At 38.2% G+C, this 23289-nt stretch overlaps 1 protein-coding gene across 1 annotated transcript in view; it reads right to left on the bottom strand.

Moving 5' to 3' along the window:
• The window catches only part of LOC124788817 (ubiquitin carboxyl-terminal hydrolase 34), a 518595-nt gene that overhangs the window by 224592 nt on the left and 270714 nt on the right, over positions 1-23289 (bottom strand). Inside the window, exons 24-26 of the mRNA XM_047256101.1 lie at positions 12620-12810; positions 7008-7127; positions 3122-3382 (exon numbers count right to left, since the gene is read on the bottom strand). Coding sequence (XP_047112057.1) covers positions 3122-3382; positions 7008-7127; positions 12620-12810 — 572 coding nt within the window. The remainder of the gene's footprint in view (positions 1-3121; positions 3383-7007; positions 7128-12619; positions 12811-23289) is intronic.

Raw genomic sequence — 23289 nt, 5'->3', positions numbered from 1 at the left:
CCAAGGTGGATGTACTTACCTACCTAATAGTCATAACAGTTGAATGCAAAACTTGTGCAGTTATGCACACTGCACAGTATACTTGGTTTAATGTGCAACTCAGATCATAGCCATCATACAGTGATTCATATGTCATTTCTAATAGTCGAACTCATTTATGTTATGAGGCTTACAGAGACATCTAGTGGGAAAATTTTCATCTCTCCCCCCCCCCCCCCCTTTCCCCAAATAATGTTTCCCCCTTGTGTCATTCTGAGCAGTGTTTTTTCCCCCCCTTTTGCATTTCAAAACTAGAATATTAATGACAATCGTAAAAATCACCTTTTATATCGATAAAACATTATGAAATGAAAGCAGGCCTAGTATGCTAGCTTTTTTAAATTTTCTATCACCTATCAGTGACAACGTTCACGTTCAAAGCATAGTGATGAAGAATTGACTAGGAGCCATTTATTACTGTCCATTAAATTTTCATTAACTGATATTTCTAGGACTGTCCTTGATTTGCTGTTTATTGCAATATTTATTTCATCAGCAAAGAAAACAAACTTAGCATCTGGTAACGTTATAGATTAAAGGCCATTGACATACACATGGAAAAGAATGGGTCCTACCATGGGAACTTGTGGGTTACCACATGTTATTAGTTCACAGTCGGATGATGCCTGATAGCTTAATACATTTCCCTTTCACAATGACGTCCTTTATTTTCTGCCAGAAATATAGAAAATGTGCCAAACTGCAGCATTTCCTGTTACACTGTAATATTCTTATTTATTTAATAGGTCATTGTGATTCACACAGTCAAATGCCTTTGACAGGTCACAGAATATACCAGTAGCATGTAATTCATTGCCCAATGAAGTAACTACTTTCTCACAGTTGTGTAGATAAACACCTCAAATCAGAACCCTTTAGAAATCCAAATTTTTACTTGTACAACATATTATTTATTAAGAACTTGAATGTTTATTACCTTTTCTGAAATGTTTGAGAATGCTGGCAAAAGTGAAACTGGATGGAAATTCAATGGTATTTCTTTATCTCTTCTCTTACACAAATATTTAATTTCAGGATATTTCAACCATTCAGGAAATCTTCCGCAGATGAATGACTACTTACACAGATAACTTAATATGTTTTTACACTCAGAAGTAAGCTCTTTAATTTTGTTGATGTTTTATCATGAACACTAGATTTTTTTATTTTAAGGATTATACTGTGGACATTTCTTCTACTGGTGTGAGGGTCATATTCACATTACTGAAGCTATTTATACTGACTAGTCGAAGATATTCCATGGCAGGATCCACTGAATCTGAAATACTTTCTTTACAATTTATGTGGTTGAGAAATATAGATAAGAAATTAAGTCACATGCAATACAGTCAATATTCCTTGCACAATTACACTGCCATTTAATGCAGCTCTTTCACAGCTACCCCATCTTCCCATTCAAACAGCATGGCACGTTGGTGGGGGAACTGTGTAGTCATGTAAGTGAGATTCTCACACGTGCAAAGCACGTGTACAGAGTTATTGGCCATCCTTGATCTAGAATCAGTAGACTGGTTGTATTGAACACTACTACTTCTGTGAATTTCATTTCTTTATGGTTCTTTCAATGAAAGACTGCTATCTGCTTCTCCCCAACAGCTAGTTTCAAGTCATTATTCCATTCTAGCTTGCTCTGGACAGTTACTCCAAGTTATATTGAGGATGTTACTGTATGTAAATGGATCTCTTCACCTATTCACAAACATTGGATGTTATTTATTTATGTTCAATGTTAACTGCCACTCAATCTATCACCAACATCTCTCTTCTGCAGGTGTTCCCACATTTCACTACAGTCTGCTGGCAAACAGCCTTCCTACAGACATCAATACCATGAACAGACTCAAAGAATGTCCAACATTATTTACACTGCAAACAGCCCATATAACAGTCCCTCAGAGTACACTCCATGAACAATCCATGTTTGGGATGAGTACACTTTTTAAGTCATCAATGTGTCAGCTTATTTGGCGCTGTCCATTGAGTAACAGAAATGTTGCCACAAAAAGTGCAAAACCTGTAACCATAAAAACAAGTGGACATGAAAAAATGCAGTACACTGTTGTCCTTTCATATTTCATATTGTGCGGATGGTACTAAACTTAATTGAATGACCGTTCCCAAGTGCAAAACAATGCCAAAATCTTCTGAAATACTGCCAAGTGTTGGTGTTCACGTATTACATAAACGATTTAAAGTCTGTATGAAGGAATGGAACAGATGGATGAAACCCAACATGAATTCACACCAAAGGGAGCTTTAAAACGACCTACAATCAAACAAGGGAATCAGTGGATAAAGCAGCCACACTGTAGAGTGAGAGAAGACATTATGGTTAAATCTTTTTAAAAGTGTGACATAAGTAATGCTGCCGACATCAGTGAGGATGATCTAAAATACGAAGAGAACAATGATGACAATGAAGAGGAGGAGGAGGAGGAGGAGGAGGAGGAGGAGAAGTTCAGAAGATGATTTTCAGAGATTTTAAAGGTCAGTTTGGTTTAATAAACTAAGAATTTTTTTTGTGTGGCTTTGCTATCTGAAAATAAAAATGTAACAATGTTTAAAAAAAAAGCTTAAAATTAAGTGGCATCTTATAGTCTGTAATGCCTTCCAGTCCATGAAATACTGTATGAGAAATCTCATACACTGACTCAAGTGCTCCACACACACTGAAGTGATTCACTGTATGGTTACCCATGGACAATAATTTGCAGAGCAGTTTTTGTACATAATTTCGCTAACATGCTAGTATTTGGGGCCACTGAGATTGTCATGATAAAGAATTAAAGCTTTTCTTAAGAAGTAGGTTGGCAGCCACAAATTGGAACATGTGCTTAGGAGTGTGTCTGAGACACAGTACTTCACTGTTACATCATCAGCATATGCTCCCAAAAGATTTTACTGTTTATCACAGTGGTGTACAGGTATCAACTCCTACATTATGTAACAAAAACACCATGTACATTTGTGTGTTTTATAAGACTGGCACCTACTGAGTATGCCTGAACAAAACATGGATAAAAGTTATGGCGAACTTTATTTATTTGGTAGAATTCTTTACCTCTAATCTCTGTGGTCTCATACTTTCTGCCACAGGAAGCTGCTCCATAAGGTGACTAAGCATCTGTGCAGTGAATGCAGCATCACCAAGGCACAGGCGGTACAGTGCAGTGCAAGCCTCTCGTCTCACAGCAGGTTCTGGATCTTCAAGCACTAGTCTTTGCAACCATTGTGAGAAATCAGACGCTGCCATCACTGCTTGACGTACTCCAACAGTTGTATGTGCCCATGCCACTAACAATGCCATAGCATAATGTACAACCTGAGCATAATATAGAAAACTGTAAGAGTGCTATAGTCTTGAAAGTTGGTCTGCAGTTGAAATAAAAACAATATAAGAAAATGAGCCAGAGTTGTCACATTGAACACTTGATTAAAAAAAGAGTGAAAGTGATGTAAATCAGCTGTAAGAGGCAGAACAATAAAATGAACGCACATCTTTATCTTTTATATGACTTAGGATCTGGAAAAAGTACTAGATAATATAACATGAAATAAAAACGCTGAAAACATTGCACAAAAGGTCATATTTTCTGAAATGGCTGATCAAAATTTGCCCTTGATTATGTATTGTATACGAGAAGTATGATGACATTTACAAAACATAAGTACATTTCTAACAAGTCCAATTAACCAAACTGAAAATAAAACATGCTGCATGACACCCATAAAATTGTGTTTTTTTCCCACACTAAATTACATTTGAAAATAAAATTAATTAAATATGTAATTTAAAATGTTAAACATTAAATAACACTGTTGTATTTAGTTTAATTTAATCAGATATAAATGGACAGTAGCAAAAACTGTCTATGAACTAAGTCCCAAATCAAGCAAACATTACCGAATTTACTATGGATCCAAACAGCGTCTCTGCACTCATTGAGGGCATTTCAGGCTTGTAACCAAACACAGATTTTCATTATTTTTTCATCAACCTTTGAACCTGGGGAGCATATATGTACCTGTACATCCCAAGAATCAGTATGGGCAGTGATCAGAGTGCTACATGCTACCTACAACTTCTCTGATACGAGTGAGTATTCTGTCTGCTGATGATTGCAGACACTATATCACCAGGTGAATGTAGAGATATGAATCATGAGCATCTTTGTCGAAAATGTACTAATTTGGAAGAAACCAAAGGTTATGTATTGCTTTCTGAATGATGCTGCCAAAGATGAAATTGCACAGCCTAGTACTTTGTGTAAGCTTAGATTTCTATTCTTACTGAGTCCATCAGTAAAAAATGCCTTTGTATACATGACACAGCAGAAAAAATGACATACCCAAAGAAACATATAAAATAAAAAAAATCCCAGAGGAAGAAACAAGAATCAATTTTGCTACGACAGTGGATCTCAGCAAAATGTAAGAGTGTGAGAATGGGTACAAGTAGGAAGCTCTTATGTGGTTTTTGATCACCATGTGCAGGAGAATGTGAAATTGCAAAAGAGGTCAGTGAACTCTGTGGAAGAAGCATTTGAGTATTTCTTTTAGGATATGCATTAAGGTAATCATTATACTGGTGACTGTGTTTAACAATTGAATAATACAGAATAATTTTCAAATTAATGATACGAATATAATAGAGGGAAACATTCCACGTGGGAAAAATATATCTAAAAACAAAGATGATGTGACTTACCAAACGAAAGCGCTGGCAGGTTGATAGACACACAAACAAACACAAACATACACACAAAATTCAAGCTTTCGCAACCAACGGTTGCTTCATCAGGAAAGCAACCGTTGGTTGCGAAAGCTTGAATTTTGTGTGTATGTTTGTGTTTGTTTGTGTGTCTATCAACCTGCCAGCGCTTTCGTTTGGTAAGTCACATCATCTTTGTTTTTAGAATAATTTTCAAGGTCCATAATTTGAAGGGTGTTAGTGCAGACAAACTCAACAGTTTTTCCTGCAAATATCAGTGCATGTCATCCAGAATCCAACCCTAACTGCTTCTTTACACTCTAATTTTTCCAGAAATTTGTGGTTACTTCAAAGCACAATGCATTTCTTGCTTTTCAGATGAGAAGACAAACGGAGAAATTCATTTAACTTTCGTGTTGCTTCTGATAGCAAAACAGTTTGAAACAAATTGGAAAACTGTAGCTTCAACGTGATGTGGAAAATCTTTTAAAAGACCTATATCTGAAGCATTCACAATGAAGTATTTTGTTTAGAGGATTCCCAACACAACATAAATAAGAAGAATAGATCTACAAAATGGTGTGCAATACTCTGTAATAAATTAGTAAAATGAAGACTTTGTGCTAGTGTAATGACTGTGGTGTAGAGCTCAGAGTTGTAATTTTTTCAAATTATAGAAAAGTGTAAGTTGGTCTCAATGAGGATACTGAATTAATACTAATTTACTTGTAGCAACTGCTAAAATGTTTATGAAGATTTGATAAATTGTTCCAGTGCAAGAGTAATTCTAAAGACTCAACATTCTGCTGTGATCATTTAATAACTACCAACGGGTTGAACATGGAATGGAAATTATCAGCTTAAGGATTTACAAATAATGACAGGAGTAAAGCTAACTACTCACCATAGTCAAGATATTAAGCAGACAATATTCACATAAATAAGACTGAAAACGTTGCTAAGCTTTTGGACAATGCCGTCCTTCAGAGAGAACTAATGAAGACTACACAAAGAAATGCACAATACACTGTCTTGACCAGCTACAATGTATCGACACTGCAGAGAACTACATTTTCAGTTTTGTTTATAAGATTAGCGACCGTCAATGCCTCAGTTATATGGTCAGTAGTAAGCTTCACTAATTCAATTATTTATATTCCAGTCAGAACTTTCCTTTCCCTTACCAGATTAAAGACTTAATATCTTCAATGCTATAAACAGTACAGATGTAAAATTTTAAAAAATTCTTTCATTTTATGAGACATGAAATGTATACAGGTGCTGTTGAGGTTACTTTCTGTTACACAAATACATACCCACCAGAATGGCTTGTGATTTAGGCATGTCTGCATCCAGCTTCTTTATAACAGAGGTGCTGTTCACATTTGACAGGGTAGGCCATGAACATAGAATAATCAGAATATACAGCAAAGCTGGAAATTTTTGCTTTGCAATTTCTTGAGAAACAACAGATCAAATCTGCCAAAAACATTTCTAGGCAACAGGGGGACAGTTTTCCAGTTTTAGATCCAGTTGAAGGAACATAATGTTAAGGAATGCTACTGGAAGAGCATTCTGACCATTAAGTGTCACAACTCATTTAAAATGTGGACTGACTGCCAATTCCGTCAATAAATATACTCTGCTGCAAAATTAGTAAATCCTGAAAGCATTGCATTTGTATAATCCATGGCCTGATGAATAACAAGTGGTACTCTGCCTGAAAGTACTCCATTTTTCAGGCAACACTTGGTGTGTGGAGATAGTACCATACTACCAGTGAAGACAGATAGTTTACAAGATTATTGTGTCTGAATATGTGGGTATCCCAATACATCATATGAACAACTTCGTCATTCTTATGGAAAAATATTTGGTGCAGCATGTCCAATGCAAACCAGTGACAGTCTAAGGTCATAACATACACATAAATCTCCAATATCAGTTAATTATAAACTACCTGCATATTTTAAGTAAAATGAACACACATCTCCATCAGTAAAGTTATTCACAGAGTGGTGATAAATATTCTAGAAAGTATTGTTATCTTACATAAGAAAGAGGAGAGAGAAGAGTTGAAGAGACTACCTACCAATAGAATTTTTAAATTATAATATTCACTTTTTACAAACCGACTAACTTATTTTCTAAATAGTGGGATTCATGTTCAAATGTCTAATTTTAAGAGGAATAAGTTAAAATATTTATTACTGTATAAAATGTGTGTGCAACAAACCTGTGCTCGACCCCAAAAGCCAGTCTTATAATGGTTTGGATCACGAGGAAGAGATGCCTCATAGAGAATACTTGTTAACCTTGGTATAACTGTGTCGATATCCATCATCTGTAGCATGTCCTTGTGACAAAAATAACAAATCTATAGGCAACTGAAATACACTCCGAAAAGAATTCTGTAACAGCTGTCACTGTCTGTCATTCATTCATTATTTTATAAGGCACATTCAAACATTATTACGCAGAGATAGTTTGTAAACTTCGCAAGTCAATAAAATTAATAAGAACCAGTGACAGAGACATAAATTTATGAATTAAATAATGAAAGTTTTACAACATACTATGATTTACAATCTGTCAAATATCTTGACTGACAAATTTCACAAACTATTTGTTGTTTAATGGTTTCTATAAAAAAATTCTGGAGATTTTTAATATCCTGCAGTTCAACTTTCCTCAAGATTATTTGATAGTATTCATTAACACAAAATGTTACACAAGAGCTGATGGTAAGCTCTTCAGATCAGCCACCACACTAGTTTCTACCAATAAACCCGATTCTTTAAAGAATCGAACACCCATGTACAAAACAGTTTCAAACATATGATTAGTTTAAAAATGAGTTAACATATTAAATATTTTTCATTAAGCGTGTAAAGTGAGACAAAATTTAGAAACGATTTGAAATTATGGTTAAAGCTTTTTGGAAGTCACTGCGTGCTTTCATTAGGAAACACTGGATGAATGTAAACTGGTTAATTCGCACTTCATTTCAAGCAAAAGCTAGTTCTTCATGTATCTCAATGTTTATGTTGTCATAATTCCTACACTATATGTCATACAATAATATAATTTTGCAGGTACATTAATCGATGTATGTAGATACCACATGCCAAGTGTGTCATGAATAGAGTAAGCAGTAGAAAAGTAATAAATTAAAATGGCTTGCCTGTCATTTTACTGCATAAACAACAGAAATGTAGTAAGTGATAAACTTTTTTCCTTTCATCATTTCATGGTGTGGGGGAGTTGAGAAAAAATTTCAAAAAGGTTTGAAATTATGAGTAAAGTTTGTTGAAAGTCCCTAAGTTCTCTCATTCTCAAATGCTGGATGACTGAAGCCTAGGCATTTTGCATACAGTCAGATATGCTGCCCCGAGACAAACACTCAGTTTCTAATTGCAATACTTGCTGTATTAAACTTTTAATGTAAGATTATACCTGTTAATGAGTACATTATGACAGCATTTAAACTTTTAAATTTGCCAATAATTAACTGAAATATTGATAATTTACTTTTTTGTTGTTCCTGGAAGCCATTACATAGGCAACCTGCAAAAGGGTCCGGGTACTGTGCCACGGGTTCCACAACATTCATGTAGTAATATAGACCTACAAAAGAGCATTCAAAAATATGTGACTGAAAGTGCAGTACATGAATAATATCAAACAGCAGTAGCAGGTAATTCAACAAGTACCTGTGCTTGAAGATGGATGTTTTTTCTGATGTGATTTGGTGTTACCGTTGTGGGCCACCATCAGTTAGTGGAAGATAAAACCAAAGTTACACTGCTTCATAGAATATTTTGGATTTGGTAGCCATTTAAGTATGTTGTGTTATGTGGTTATCACTGAGATGGAAAATATGTAGAACTCTTCAGCGACTCATATTTCCTTTTGGGTGGGAAAATGTGTAATGAGATAAAAGTGAAACAGGATGTTGTTTATGGAGATCCTTCACTATAAATGTCAGTAGTTGATATTAAATGAAACAAGTTTACTGTTATCTCCACGACGCATTTCAAAGGTTTTAACCTCCATCATCAGGTGGATTTACATTTGTTAGTGTGACATTTGTGTGTGTGTTGTGTTACAATTTTTTGGAGGAACTTGTACACTGTCTAGTGGAGAAAAAAAGCACTATTTCATAACATGGTTTTGGGTTTCTTATGACAAAAAATTAAATGAATATCTAATGGTAAACATAAAATAAGTAAAATAAATAGCTGAATTTTGGTCCAACAGATTTACACATGGCCAAACAATGATGTGTGATGTAGCAGATGCCAACGGTGTTTCAATGAAAAATCTTACATGAGAAGCTGGTGAAGAAGAGTCCTGAGATTGTTGATGTGGACAAGTGAATGTGGCTTTTGGCTTTGAAGTTGTGTTTGGAGCAATTTAGGCATGATCAAAATGACTTTATGCATTGGCCTGTCACCACAGATGAGACCTGGATTCATCATTATACCTGAGACACCAAGCAACAATCAAAACAATAAGTTGTTTTGGGGACAGTCCCATTTACCAGAAAATTTACAGGGATCATGCGAATGGTGTCATATTCATAAAATCTTTACAATAAAAGGACAACAATCGCTGTAAAATATTAATGTGAGATATTGGACAGCATTATCAAGAAACTGAAGGAAACACTGCTCCATTTGACAAGGAAGTGATTATAACATAACAGCGCAGTCACCTAGAACTGTGACCACAGGACTGTATGAATTGTTGCTGCATCCCCCATATTTGTCCAACATGGCTACCTGGGATTTCTTCTTGTTCCCAAACTTGAAGATATGTCTCATAAGTGAAAAATTCTGCCCAAATAAAATGGCCATTGTTCAGATAGAGGTCTATTTTAGAGAACTTGACAATTTCTATTTTTCAGAGGGGTTAAGGAAATGGTCGAGGTTTGGGAAGTATATCTCTTCCCGAGGACTGGGAAGTGTACCTCATTAAAATGAGACTATGACGAAATGTAAATAATTTGCTTTAGAAACAAATGTTGTCTTCATTGTTAACTGAGGTACTTACTGTATCACCAAGTTCAACATATTTTTTTTGGTGACTGTAGGAAACTTCATACTTATTCTAATATTGTAGAACTATTATTATTATTATTATTATTATTATTATTATTATTCTAATATTGTAGAACAGAAGCAAACTGGTGCTTTTCATTTATTATTTATTCTAATACTTGGCATTCTGTCTATGGCTCTGATATTGCCTCTTTAATGTGACGGTTGTGCATAATGATAAGATCATGATTTCAACAGCCACCACACAAATCTGGGGTTATACAAACAGTGACATAAATGGGGAAATATCAGTGAAATGGGTAGAAGGAGAAAAACTCTATCTCATCTACAATGCCAAAGAACCGAAAACCTTTCACTCCACTAGGTGGCACAATGACTCTAATCCTGACTCACTTTTCCTCTCCACCAATGAAAACACACTCCCCTTGAGTCATGGAAGAGCTTTCCAAGCTTCCCAAGAAACCAACACCACCCAACAATAATCAAAACAGGACTGGAGATACCCCTAATAAATTCCATTAACAAGCCAAGATGGAATTTCAAGAAAGCTAACTGGGATCAGCTTACGCGGGAAGTTGACAGCAACCTTCGCTGCGTAGCCCCAAAAGCAGAAAACTACGAAAGATTCATGGGAGTCATAATTGGTGCAGCCAAACGTAATATATCGTGAGGGCTAAGGAAACAACACATCCCTTGCTGGGGTGACACAATAGAAAACTTGTATGCAGAATACCGAAAAACTGAAAATCCTGATACTAGTAATATAATACTAAAACAGCTAAATGAAGCAAGAAAGCAGAAATGGATAGACCTGACATCTAGTTTAAATTTCACTCATTCAAGCAGATAGGCATAGGGATTACTAAGAAAACAACGTCTGCAATCAACAACCGAAGATAACGCCATCAGAAATGGCACTACACATAAAATCAAGAGTTGAGAAGATCCCTGTAGACACAATCATGAAAGAAAAAGTGAAGAACGAACTGAATGAAGTCAATAGGCACCTCCATGATCACACCGCACTATCAGAACCCTTTATTGAAAAAGATATAAATGAGGCCATCAAAACATTGAAAATGAGAAAAGCCTCAGGACTGGATGGCATATTCCCTGAATTTATAAACACAAAGGGAACATGGAAGAACTTGGCTGGAGAGGTTCTACAATGATATACTCAAGACCAGAAGGGTGCCACAACAGTTTGAGATCACACACACACTAGCAATCCTGAAATCTGGAAAGCCAGTACATGACACCTCAAGTTACTGGCCAATTGCACTGCTGAGCATGTGCTTCAAACTACTGGAACAACGCATCCATAACAGAATACAAGGAATAATAAACAACATAACCCCAACACATCAGGCTGGGTTCAAAGCAAGTGGAGCTGCTGTAAGTAGGTCCTAGCCTTGACATTGTATATTGAGGCTGGATTCCAAAACAAACTAAAGACATCAGTGGCCTTTGTTGATCCGTCAGCAGCATATGATACTGTGGGGCTACATGGACTCCTGCTGAAGTTAAAAAAGTATGTCTCAAGTAAGAAACTGATGACACTTGTGGGAAAAATGTTAACCAACCATTATTTCAAGGTTAGTGTTGGACAAAAACAGAGGCAAGTTATTAACCTTAAAAAATGGGCTCCCCCAAGGGTCCGGATGACTCCAGCCAAATGCAGCAAAGACAGAAGTCTGCACATTCCATCTAAACAACAGTATTACAAACCAGCAGTTGAATGTGCGCTTCTGCTAGACTGGTCTCTGATGTATAAAAAACACTTGGAAAAAACAAGCCAAAAACTAAAGACCTAAATCAACATCATATGAAACTAGCTGGTACAACATGGGGTGCCACTGCATCGACTCTAAGTACTTCAGTACTTATGCTGGTGTACCCAGGTGCCGAATACTGTGCTCCAGTGTGGTAACATAGTGCCCACACGAGGAAGCTGGACATACACAAGCATGAATCAATGAGGATTATTACAGGCACATTTAAATCCATCCTGATCCCCTGGCTGCACATCATCAGCAACATCTCACTACCTGAATTATGATGCCAAGAAGCAACCAATCGAAAATGGAGGAAACTACACAACCCCGACTACCCACAAGACCTCCTAATTCACACAGTCTTAAATAACCCTCTCCCAGACCACTTAAAATCTCACAATCCACTGTAGCATAATGGAAGGAGGGACGAGAAGTTTGACATTAAAGAAGAGTGGCACAGGAGGTGGAATGCTGCAACAGCAGCACATCAAGGTGTCCAAGACCCAACTGCCAGCCTACCCAGATTTCATCTGCAGAGAAGCGAGTGGACAAGGCTGAACAGAATAAGAACTGGCCACACCAGGTGCAACACTATGATGCACAAGTGGGGACACCAAGATTCTCCAGCCTGTGATTGTACTGCCCAAGAACAAACTGTTCAACATATTTTTAGAGACTACCCTCAGAGGAAGTATCTTGGACCATATAGTGACTTCATTAATGCTACTCCCTCTGCTGTTAGTTGGCTTCAACATTAGATATTGAACCAAGATTAAATGTATCTGTCTTTTTTAAAAAAAACTTGCAATTATATCAGTTAAAGTAGTCAGTAATATTAAGTTAGTAATTTTCACAATTTAAAAATGTGTATAATATTTGTGCAAAAAAGTGAAACTAATCTATATGTAAGTACTTAACTAGATATACACGTAAAATTAAACCTTATATACCTGTCAATGTTTGCTGTTGTTGCCATAGGATAAACAAATAAAGTTCATGAATATACTTACATCATTCAGTTTTGGAAGAGATGATTTATCACTGTTAAGCTTGTGAAAACGGCGAGCACGTTTGTTACGTATGCTACCAATATCATGCAGGAAATCAGAATCATCAGTCTGGACTCCTAGGTGGCAGAGCAGTTTCAACAGACAAGCTAAACAATCCTGCTGCCACTCACTGCCCTCCTGCTGTAAGACGCCTGTAAAAAAAAACAACCCCTTTCTTCAGAGTCTGAGTTGTTCCTGCACATATACAGTTACACAAAATGACAATACTTTCACCAGATGACTGTAAGGGATATCACATCCAATGTATTCCAATCTGTGCTTTATTTGGTGGTAATTTCTGCGCTACCTATATTTGATTTACATTGCTGCAAACAGCCATCTGTCATCGAGGAAGACAGTATTTGTTGCACACAAGTATGTAATAAAGATAATATGTGGTGCTAAGACAATCATGACTGTAGTCAGAAAGTCACCACTTTTTTTTCATTGAGAAAATTTATTACAAACATAAAACTCACTGATCATAATGAGTGGTCAATACTACGATCCATGGCACATGCAAATAAATAGATTAAACTGCAATAATTTACCCATTTTACTGGTTGTTTACTGGCTGTGGATTATATTATTTTTAAAAATACAGCAAGCAGCTGCTATTTTATGACTTTTTGTTTGCACTTTCACATTACCTTCAATAAGCTTAATACACATTCGAGTGTTCAGTCAGTACATCATTACAACATCGACAGCAAACTAGATGCTGCAGCGACAGCAAACTAAACTGTGCAGCCAGCTGTATTTCTTAAAATAAAATAATAAACTAAACCTAGCACTTAAGTTGTTCACAATGGTAAATGATTTCTGTTAAGCAATCCACTTCTTCAGGTGTGGAATCAATTGACTGCTTGCAGTAGCTGAGTACAATTTTCAATCCGATTTTGTAATATGATTTTATTTGTAGTATTCCCTATCCTGAATCTCTATTGATCTTGCTAAGCATAAGCAGAAGTCAGCCACAAATGGTGTCTGATCTTGTTTCCAATATATATAGGGGTTATCCACAGTAATAAACATTTGAGCTTAATGAACACTTACATTCTCTCATATTAGGTGCACATTATTCTACTTCTCAACAATTTATTTCAGTGTGTGATATACCAAGAGGTGACACTATGTTGATAAGAGAAGAGGCTGGTAAAAAATAACTCTTCAGGGTTTATTAACAAGTGTGTATAAGTGAACTGCTTCATTATATTTGTGTTTACGTGGCCTAGAAATAAACATATGAAGGAGGAAGGAAAGTAGCTATTCCCAAAGTAACAGCTGTTTAACTACTATTGCTTGTGTAGTGTTTACATGAATATACAAACAACAGTTACAGGTAGCTGAAAAGATTAAGAGTAATCTGTGTGTCAAAATCACAAATGAAGAAGAATTTAATTCAAACACAATCAATTATGTGCTCTTAAGATGAGTATTCCACTCTTGAATCTATAGCAATAATGGGTAAAAAGAAGTGTATTTCATTAAATTTTATTTCCAGTTCAATGTGATTATTAATTTCTTGCCTTATGGGTGTAGGAAACAAGTTAAGTCCTTTGCTTGAGGACAGGAAAACATGCACAGCTACACCCCGCCCCCAATCCACCTCAAAATGACCCACTATGCAAAGAAGTAAAAACTACATGGAAATTATTTTTATTACTAGTCACGATACTATTAAAGAGCAAAACACTTTCTGAATATCCAGTTTCACCTTTTTGTTATACACTGACAAACAGAAGATTACAACGGTCATATTATTAATTAAACATTTGTGGGAGAATGGTGTATAAAGTTATATGGAGGTATGTCATAATGAACATCAAGGGGCATTTGGAAGCATTATGTTAATTACGATACTGACAGTGCTGACTTCAGGAAGTAGTTGCCACTAAACTATTCATTTCTCAAAGAGCAGTATGCATATTTTTTCCGAAATTTCAAGTATTCTTCTTAACCATAGAGTTGATCATCTTAATCTATTGAAACTATGTACAAGCTGAATGGCAATAATTATAATTCATACTGAATTTTGGAATACAGTATGCCAGGTGATGAGACTCAGGTTATGGACAGAACACTATAATTTATCAGTCAATGAAACTGACCGGTGGCACTGCTAACCTTTCGGTTTCATTCATCATTCAGACAAGAACACCTCAAACAATAAACAGCAAAAAGAGAAAAAAAGAAGGGGAAAAACACCACACTGACACATCATAAACATATAACAATGCAATTGAAGACCTCTCTCAAAGAAGTTTGCACATCACATTCTTGGAAATATTGAGATTGCGGTGGACTGAAGTGATACATCGTGTGAGACATGCTACTAATGGATGTATTTTTTTCCATTAACAAGTTGAACTATTTGTAGATGTAAAGTTAACCATCCAGGAAGAACATTGCATATCAATGAAAACAACACATGTGGCTGATGTAAGTTTCACTCCAAAGGATATTGTATTGTTAAATAAAAGCACAGAAAAGAAAACAGATCAATCAAACTGGAAGCAGAACGTCAATAATGTGTGAGGAACAGTAGAAAATCTTATATTTCCACAGCTGATAAAGATGTGCCTGAAAGGACTGCATCAAAGACTAGATTAGATTACATTCAGTTTTTGTTCCATAGACCCAAAAGTGAGAGGCATTTTGTGGGTGTGGAACATCTCGGAAAGTACAACATAAAAAACATAGAACATTCGAATTTAACATTCACTTTCCTGATCATTTTTCAAGAGACTGTCAATACATGTGCATACATCTCAGAGAAGTGGAGCTGCTAATATTTGCAGAATCAATACACTGTCAGAATGAAACACCGTTATGCACTTTTAACAAATTTACATACACAAAATTCCTAATCTTGACTCTCAAAAGTGAAATCTAACAGAAATTTTTATTTAAGGTGGTCTAATAGTCCCTGTTAAGATGTCAATATACAGAGGAGGAGGAGTTGTCTACCAAAAAGTCATTCAAACTGTTTAAACACTGAAAGTGGCAAGTACAAGAGCACTGTACCTCATTGGTGTGCTGGTCTTCAGTCCAGTGATTGGTTTGATACAGCTCACCACGGTACTCTATCCTGTGCAAGCTTCTTCATCTCCAAGTACCTACTGCAACCTACATCCTTCTGAATCTGCTTAATGTATTCATCTCTTGGTCTCCCTCTACGACTTTTACCCTCCAATACTAAATTGGTGACCCCCTGACAGCTCGGAACATGTCCTACCCACCAGTCCCTTCTTCTAGTCAAGTTGTACATCATTATATTGTAAATATAAGTATCAATGGGGCAATGACACTTTTGCACACCACAACATTTTGACAGGATACTTTACCAATAGCGGAGAGAAAGTTTATTGTTTCAGATCATCTGGTTTTCTGCCCTGGGACCATACTTTTCCACTAACTGGGAAGAAAATAAGGGTAACAGATGTCATGAATGAATGTATGTACTGGAAGCTCATTTACATACATCTTTCATCATAAAGGAAACGAGCCAGAATGACACTGATGATGTCAATGTTCTTGAAGGAATTAAAAAGTGTAATCCAAACTTGAAAATTACTAGTTACAAGATCGAACATCAAATGCATATGATCCAAATTCAGTCTATGTGTGTCTTAGTCATAATGTCATTCAACCTTGGGTGAATCATTCTCTGCTAAAAACAAAAGAGAAAATTAACCTCAAGTTAACACCCCTATACCCGCTACGAGGTTTTCTACATCTACATTTACATGAGTACCCTGCAATTCACATTTATGTGCCCGGCAGAGGGTTTATCAAATCACTTACACATTATTTCTCTACCATTCTGCTCTCTAACGGCGTATGGGAGAAATTAACACAAATCTTTCTGTGAAAGCTATGATTTCTCTTATTTCACTAGAATGATCACTTCTCCCTATGTGGATGCGGCCAACAAAATATTTTCACAATTGGAGGAGAATGTTGAAGAGCAAAAATTTGTGAAGAGATCTCACTGCAATGAAAAATGCCTTTGTTGTAATGATTGCCACCAAAACTCACTCATCACATCCGAGATAAACTCTCCCCCATTTAGAAATAATACAAAAAGAACTGCCTTTCTTTGAGCTTTTTCGATGTCCTCTGTCAATCCTAAATTCTTTGTTGTAAAAGAGATTTCCTCTACTGGCGGACAAAAGGAGGGACTTGGTGGATACGTGCACAATGATGTACAACACAGGGAATTTAGCTTCTGAGCGAACAATTCAATTTATATTTCCTCTACTAAATTTTGTCTTTGTTTTTGTTTGTTGTTGTATACATAACTACTTTTTTGTGGAGGTTAATTAAAGAAACACACTGTATTATTTCAGTACATCTGATAATATATCCTGTTAATACTTTTCATTAGACCTGGGTTCGAGTCCCAGCTGCAGCACAAATTTTAATTCATTTCTTCTGCTTCAATCATTATTGTAGACTTTTCATTATTTTTGCCATTGTAAGAGAAAATTATATTTTTTTACACAATGTACTTTTACAGGATATGAATGATGACATTTTCATGCATAACTTTCTTTGAGGGAAGTGTTCAATTACATAGCAAACTTTAAACTAATAAAGCAAAATCAATGACATATAATCAGTTAATGCATTAATTTTAGCAATTACTTTCCACTCTGCTCTTAATAAAGTTGACATTTCTTTAGCAGCAAGTGCTGCATGGCATATTAGATGTCAAGTCATCAAAAACCACATATGAAGAGTTTGTGACATATGTGGGAAACACAGCTACGAGAAGCGGTATCTATAGATGTATAAAGAGAAAAATGGGATTGTTTATCACTTTGTTGATGTATTCAAGGGCGTGTTCACAGAAGGGTAATATTTTGGTCAATGCACCTCTTGTAACGGAATAGTTAGTGGTCAATAACAGCTGAATACCATATCAACTGAGATTGACAGTCATGTCTTTTGTTGTACTGTATCACTGACGCTGCAGTTTGTTCAGCATATTGATCCAAAATGTGACTCCTCTTAAAACAATAATAGTAGAAGGTTACTGTCAGTTCTCGCTAAAAACATTGAGATCAACCGAGGAATACTACCACCATCGTGTTCAGACAATTCCACCAAGGCCACAATATCATCACTATGGAATTCTGACATCATCACGTCACTGCCCCATGAAGGCCATCCCCACCCTGCGCGGTATTAATTTTAATGCAGTGCAATTTTACTGCCTTCATCATATTGCACAGAAGCTGTGAGTAGGCGAAGCCTGCATTTATTATATCACAAGAACAACTTAATACATATGGTATTTGAAAATGCATAATACACTGGTGTGTAATGTCAATTTTTTTTTATAATTTGATTGCATTAGCACGGTCATTTCTTCACTTGCTGTATGTGCATCTAGGAGACGCTTGCATTGAGCAAAGATAATTTTAACATTAAACACTTATCAGAGAAATGTTCTCTCCACTTTCTGCATGAAGAATGGAAAGACATGATAACAATGGATTATATGACTGCTGACAAGAGGAATATTGTTCAACAAATAACTGCAGTGCAGCAGAATGGAAAGAATGTGTGTTACCTGATTGGGCCCACCAACACATGTGTTGCATATGCTGGAATTGTATACCCTTTACAGATGGCTACCCAAACTCCCACTATGCAAGAAGTGGTAGTAACAAATAATAGCAATGAATTACCTTGTGTGGACCCTCACTAGAATTACTGGTGAGACCTATCGGTAAGTACTCATCCATCTATAATTATTATTACATGTGTATAACATTGCCCTTAGGGTTTTGTTATTATTACAGCTACAACTGGCCCAGGATATAAAGAGGTGTTCTAAATGTCACAAAAGCCACAATAGTCTGCAGCACAACTGGACACAGTGTCCCACACATACCACACAGCAGCAAGTCTGCATGTGTGCACAGTACTAATTGTCTCTGTCTGGGAGAGCCTTGCTGAAGATGACAGACGAACACATTACTATAGAGTGTGTTCAATTATAGATATGACTAATGCTAGATGCACAGTGCTATGCTTGCAATGCTGTAATAATAATAATAATAATAATAATAATAATAATAATAATGATAACTTATGATAACTTAAGATGACATGACAAAGAGACACTGAACAGACAATGTGCACTGTGCATTGTGTTAATCCTTTGCTTTGACTCTAAGGTGATGGGAATCGCTATGGAATGCTTGTAAGCCACACAGTGTGATATTCAATACAAAGCTCATGCCATCCCTTCTTGGCAACAGATGCAGCTGTGAATTCAGCAAGCCCTTAAAAAAGGGGGGGGGGGGGGAGAACTGTCAAAGAGTAAAGATGTCAAGATATATATCAACACCCTCTGCTGCGAGGCACTGTAAGTATTAGCACTGATGGCGAATAGTGATGTGTAAGAACGTAGACAAAAAATAAATATGCTTAACTAATAATTCCTTTCGTTGCACATGAGATGAAGTCACTGCAGTACTCCAGTGGCAGCAAGCTTGTCACTGGTGGTACGGTATTGAAGAGAAAGTTCTACATGGTGATAGTATTCAAAAACCCCCAAGTACTGACATACAGTAATATTATGCATGGACAAATGATGTCGAATATATGATGTATGAGTGCAGATATCAGCCTTGTTCCAAGGAAACATTCACTCTCTGTCAGTGATACTGGGTGATCATAGAATCTTTTCAGGTGACTTCCTTGGAGCAGTTAAAATATTTAATAACAGAGAATGTACAAGTCTACAAAGGCAGAATTTAAAGAATTTAATGTATGCAGGCCATGCAATACAGCATGTGCTAGAGTGTCAACTGAGGTGGCAGTTGTATATCCACCAATTCTATGAGGCATTGTGTACTAATCTGCTGGATGTAGCTCCCCAAGCTCTCCACCCACCAGAAGAAACCATAGCTTAACTCTATGCTGTACATTGTTGGAAGTGGAAATGTATGAATCAACTCTGCCAGATATGGGCACAGAACTACGATCTTCTTTAAGTTCATTTATATACGCAACTACATATAAGTGTCAGAAAAAAAAACCTATACATGTGTTGCTTATTTTCCTACAAAATTCCTGCATTCTAATGTAAACGAACAGTGCCACAATGACCAAGTGGACAAGGTACTCTCATCGCAATGGTCTTTTAGTAAGCAACTAGTCCTGCAATGATACGACAATCCAGATCAGGCGGAATGGCTTGCTACTTCCTGATAACAACTATGCTTCGATCGTCAGACCACCTGATAGCAGGAAGCTGTTAACACATCCTATTTCAACCCAAGTAGCAGCTATTACAGAAAATTTTGCATGACACTGATGGATTCAGTGACAGCAAAGATATTCCATCACTTGATAACTTAAAACCAAACAATGTACTCATATTTGACAACACTGTCCTGGAAAACCAGGTTCCAACATGTAACTATTTTTCTTTCGGCCATCACATAAAAGCCAATGTATTTTATTTGAGCCAGACATACTCATGGATTCTAAAGCATTTGGCAAGGGATAATGCAGACCTTATTAACACATTCAAATAGGACAATATAAATTCCAAATATTTTTACCAAGTGCATATACGAACAGACATGACGTTAAATGAACTAATTAAAAATATGTGAGGATTACCGGAATCACATGCATTATGGTTTCTTAGTTATAGATGAAATGGAAAAGCTGAATGACAACCAGTATAAATAAATTTCGGGAGTTTCTACTTAATTGGTAGTGCACCGATACACAACTGTATCTGTATACTGTGGACAATGGACAAATTTGTACATGTGTTGCACACTTTGTAGTGCTTTGAGAATTTCCGTGTGAATTCGGTTGGTTGGTTTGTGGGAGTAAAGGGACGAGACTGCTACGGTCATCGGTCCCTTTTTCCATATACTAAAAACACCCTCAGAGAATAAAAAACGTTGAACAGAATACATGACAGACAACACAGAACAAGAGAAACTTAGACAAAGACTAGACAAAATGAATTAAAATCACACAGAGTGTGATGGTGGTTGGCCGACCATAGGGAAAAAAAGGAAAAGCCAAACACCGAGAAACATATTAAAAAATCAGGCTAAAACTGTAGGCCAGAAGCCAGACTCAATACTAAATAAAAATAGACACTTAGAGCAAATGATAAAAGCCCCCTGCCCGAATAAAACACAAAACTATGCCTGTCATGGCACTGTCATCATGTAAAAGGGCAGGGAGCGTATCAGGCAGCGCAAATGTCTGCCTGACCACAGATAAAAGGGGGCAGGCTAACAAAATGTGGGCCACTGTCAAAGCTGACCCGCAGCGACAGAGAGGAGGGTCCTCCCTGCGCAGTAAGTAACTGTGCGTCAGCCAGGAGTGGCCAATGCGTAGCCAACAAAGGACAACTGAGTCTCTGCGATTGGCTCGCATGGATGACCGCCAGACAGTCGTCGTCTCCTTGATGGCACGGAGTTTGTTAGGGGTGGTCAGACCGCGCCATTCAGCGTCCCATAGAGCGAAAACTTTGCGGGGTAAGACTGCTCGTAAATCAGTCTCCGGGAGGCCAATGTCCAGGTTTGGTTCACTGGTGGCCTGTTTGGCCAGGCGGTCAACATGTTCATTGCCCGGGATACCGACATGACCGGGATCCACACAAAGACCACAGAGCAGCCGCAACGGGCAAGAGTATGCAGGGACTCCTGGATAGCCATCACCAGACGAAAACAGGGAAACACTGGTCGATAGCTCGTAAACCGCTCAGGGAATCGCTACAGATAAAGAAAGACTCACCTGAGCAGGATCGGATATACTCTAGGGCACGAAAGATGGCGACCAGCTCAGCAGTAAAAACGCTACAGCCAGCCGGCAAGGATAGTTGTTCGTAGTGGTCCCCTAGAGTTAGAGCATAACCGACCCGACCAGCAACCATCGAACTGTCAGTGTATACAATGCCAGAGCCCTGATACGTGGCTAGATTGGAATAAAAGCGGTGGCGGAAGGACTCCGGAGGGACTGAGTCCTTCGGGCCCTGTGCCAAGTCGAGCTAAAGGCAAGGGCGAGGAACACACCATGGGGGTGTACGCAAAGGGGTCCTGAAAGGAGAGAAGCTCTTTGACGCGGGCCGCGATCGTACAACCTGACCGGGGCCGATGTTCTGGCAGATGGACGACCGATTGTGGGAACAGAAGATGATAATTTGGATGCCCGCGCAAGTTAATAACATGAACAGCATAAGCGGCCAGTAAATGTTGACGCCGCAACCGCAGTGGAGGGACACCTGCCTCCACAAGTAGGCTGTCCACAGGGCTGGTCCGGAAGGCACCAGTGACAAGTCTTATCCCGCTGTGTAGTATCGGGTCCAGCACCCGCAATGCAGATGGGGATGCTGAGCCATAAGCCAGACTCCCATAATCCAGACGGGACTGGATTAACGCTTGGTAGAGCCGTAAGAGGGTAGATTGGTCGGCACCCCAGCTGGTGTGGCTCAAGCATCGCAGAGTATTTAGATGCTGCCAACATGTCTGTTTAAGCTGCCGAATATGAGGCATCCAAGTCTACCGGGCATCAAAAACAACTCCCAAAAACCTATGTGTCTCCACCACAGCAAGAAGTTCACCGGCAAGATAAAGCCACGGCTCAGGGTGGACTGTTCGGCGCTGGCAGAAATGCATTAACGCAGGTCTTGGCAGCCGAAAACTGGAAACCATGCGCTACAGCCCAAGACTGCGCCTTGCGGATAGCACCCTGCAGCTGACATTCAGCAGTTGCAATGCCAATGGAGCTATAGTAGAGGCAGAAGTCGTCAGCATACAGGAAAGCGGAGGCAGAATTTCCCACCGCTACAGGGAGCCCGTTCATTGCAATTACAAACAGGCAGACACTGAGGACAGATCCCTGTGGAACCCCGTTCTCCTGGACTCGGGAGGAACTACGGGAGGCCACGACTTGCACGCGGAAGCTACGATACGGCAGAAAATTTCGGATTAAGATCGGCAGAGAGCCCCGAAGACCCCAATCATGAAGTGTAGAAAGGACGTATATGACGCCATGTCGTGTCGTACGCCTTCCGTACGTCGAAAAAGACAGCGACCAGGTGCTGACGGCAGGCAAAGGCCGTACGGACGGCGGACTCCAGGCTCACCAGATTGTCGGCGGTGGAGCGGCCTTTACGGAACCCACCCTGAGACTGGGCCAGAAGGCCCAGAGACTCCAGTACCCAATTCAACCGCCGGCTCACCATCCGGTCACGCAGCTTGCAAAGAACGTTGGTGAGGCTAATGGGACGGTAGCTGTCCACCCCCAAAGGGTTCTTGCCAGGTTTCAAAACGGGGATAACAATACTTTCCCGCCATTGCAACAGAAACTCACCCTCGACCCAAATACGGTTGTAAAGGTCGAGGAGGCGTAGCTGGCAATCCACTGAAAGGTGTTTCAGCATCTGACAGTGGATGCGATCTGGCCCAGGAGCTGTATCAGGGCAAGTGGCGAGGGCACTGAAATTCCCACTCACTGAATGGAACATTATAGGATTAAGGATGGTGGGTGCGAAAAGAATGGCTCCGACGTTCCATCCGCTCTTTAATGGAGCGAAAGGTCAGTGGGTAATTTGAGGAAGCGGAACTCAGAGCAAAATG

This window comes from Schistocerca piceifrons, chromosome 1, assembly GCF_021461385.2.
Source record: "Schistocerca piceifrons isolate TAMUIC-IGC-003096 chromosome 1, iqSchPice1.1, whole genome shotgun sequence".
NCBI classification, from domain to species: Eukaryota; Metazoa; Arthropoda; class Insecta; order Orthoptera; family Acrididae; genus Schistocerca; species Schistocerca piceifrons.
The sequence above is the reverse complement of the archived record's forward strand: the minus strand, read 5'-3'. Positions and strand labels throughout refer to the sequence as shown.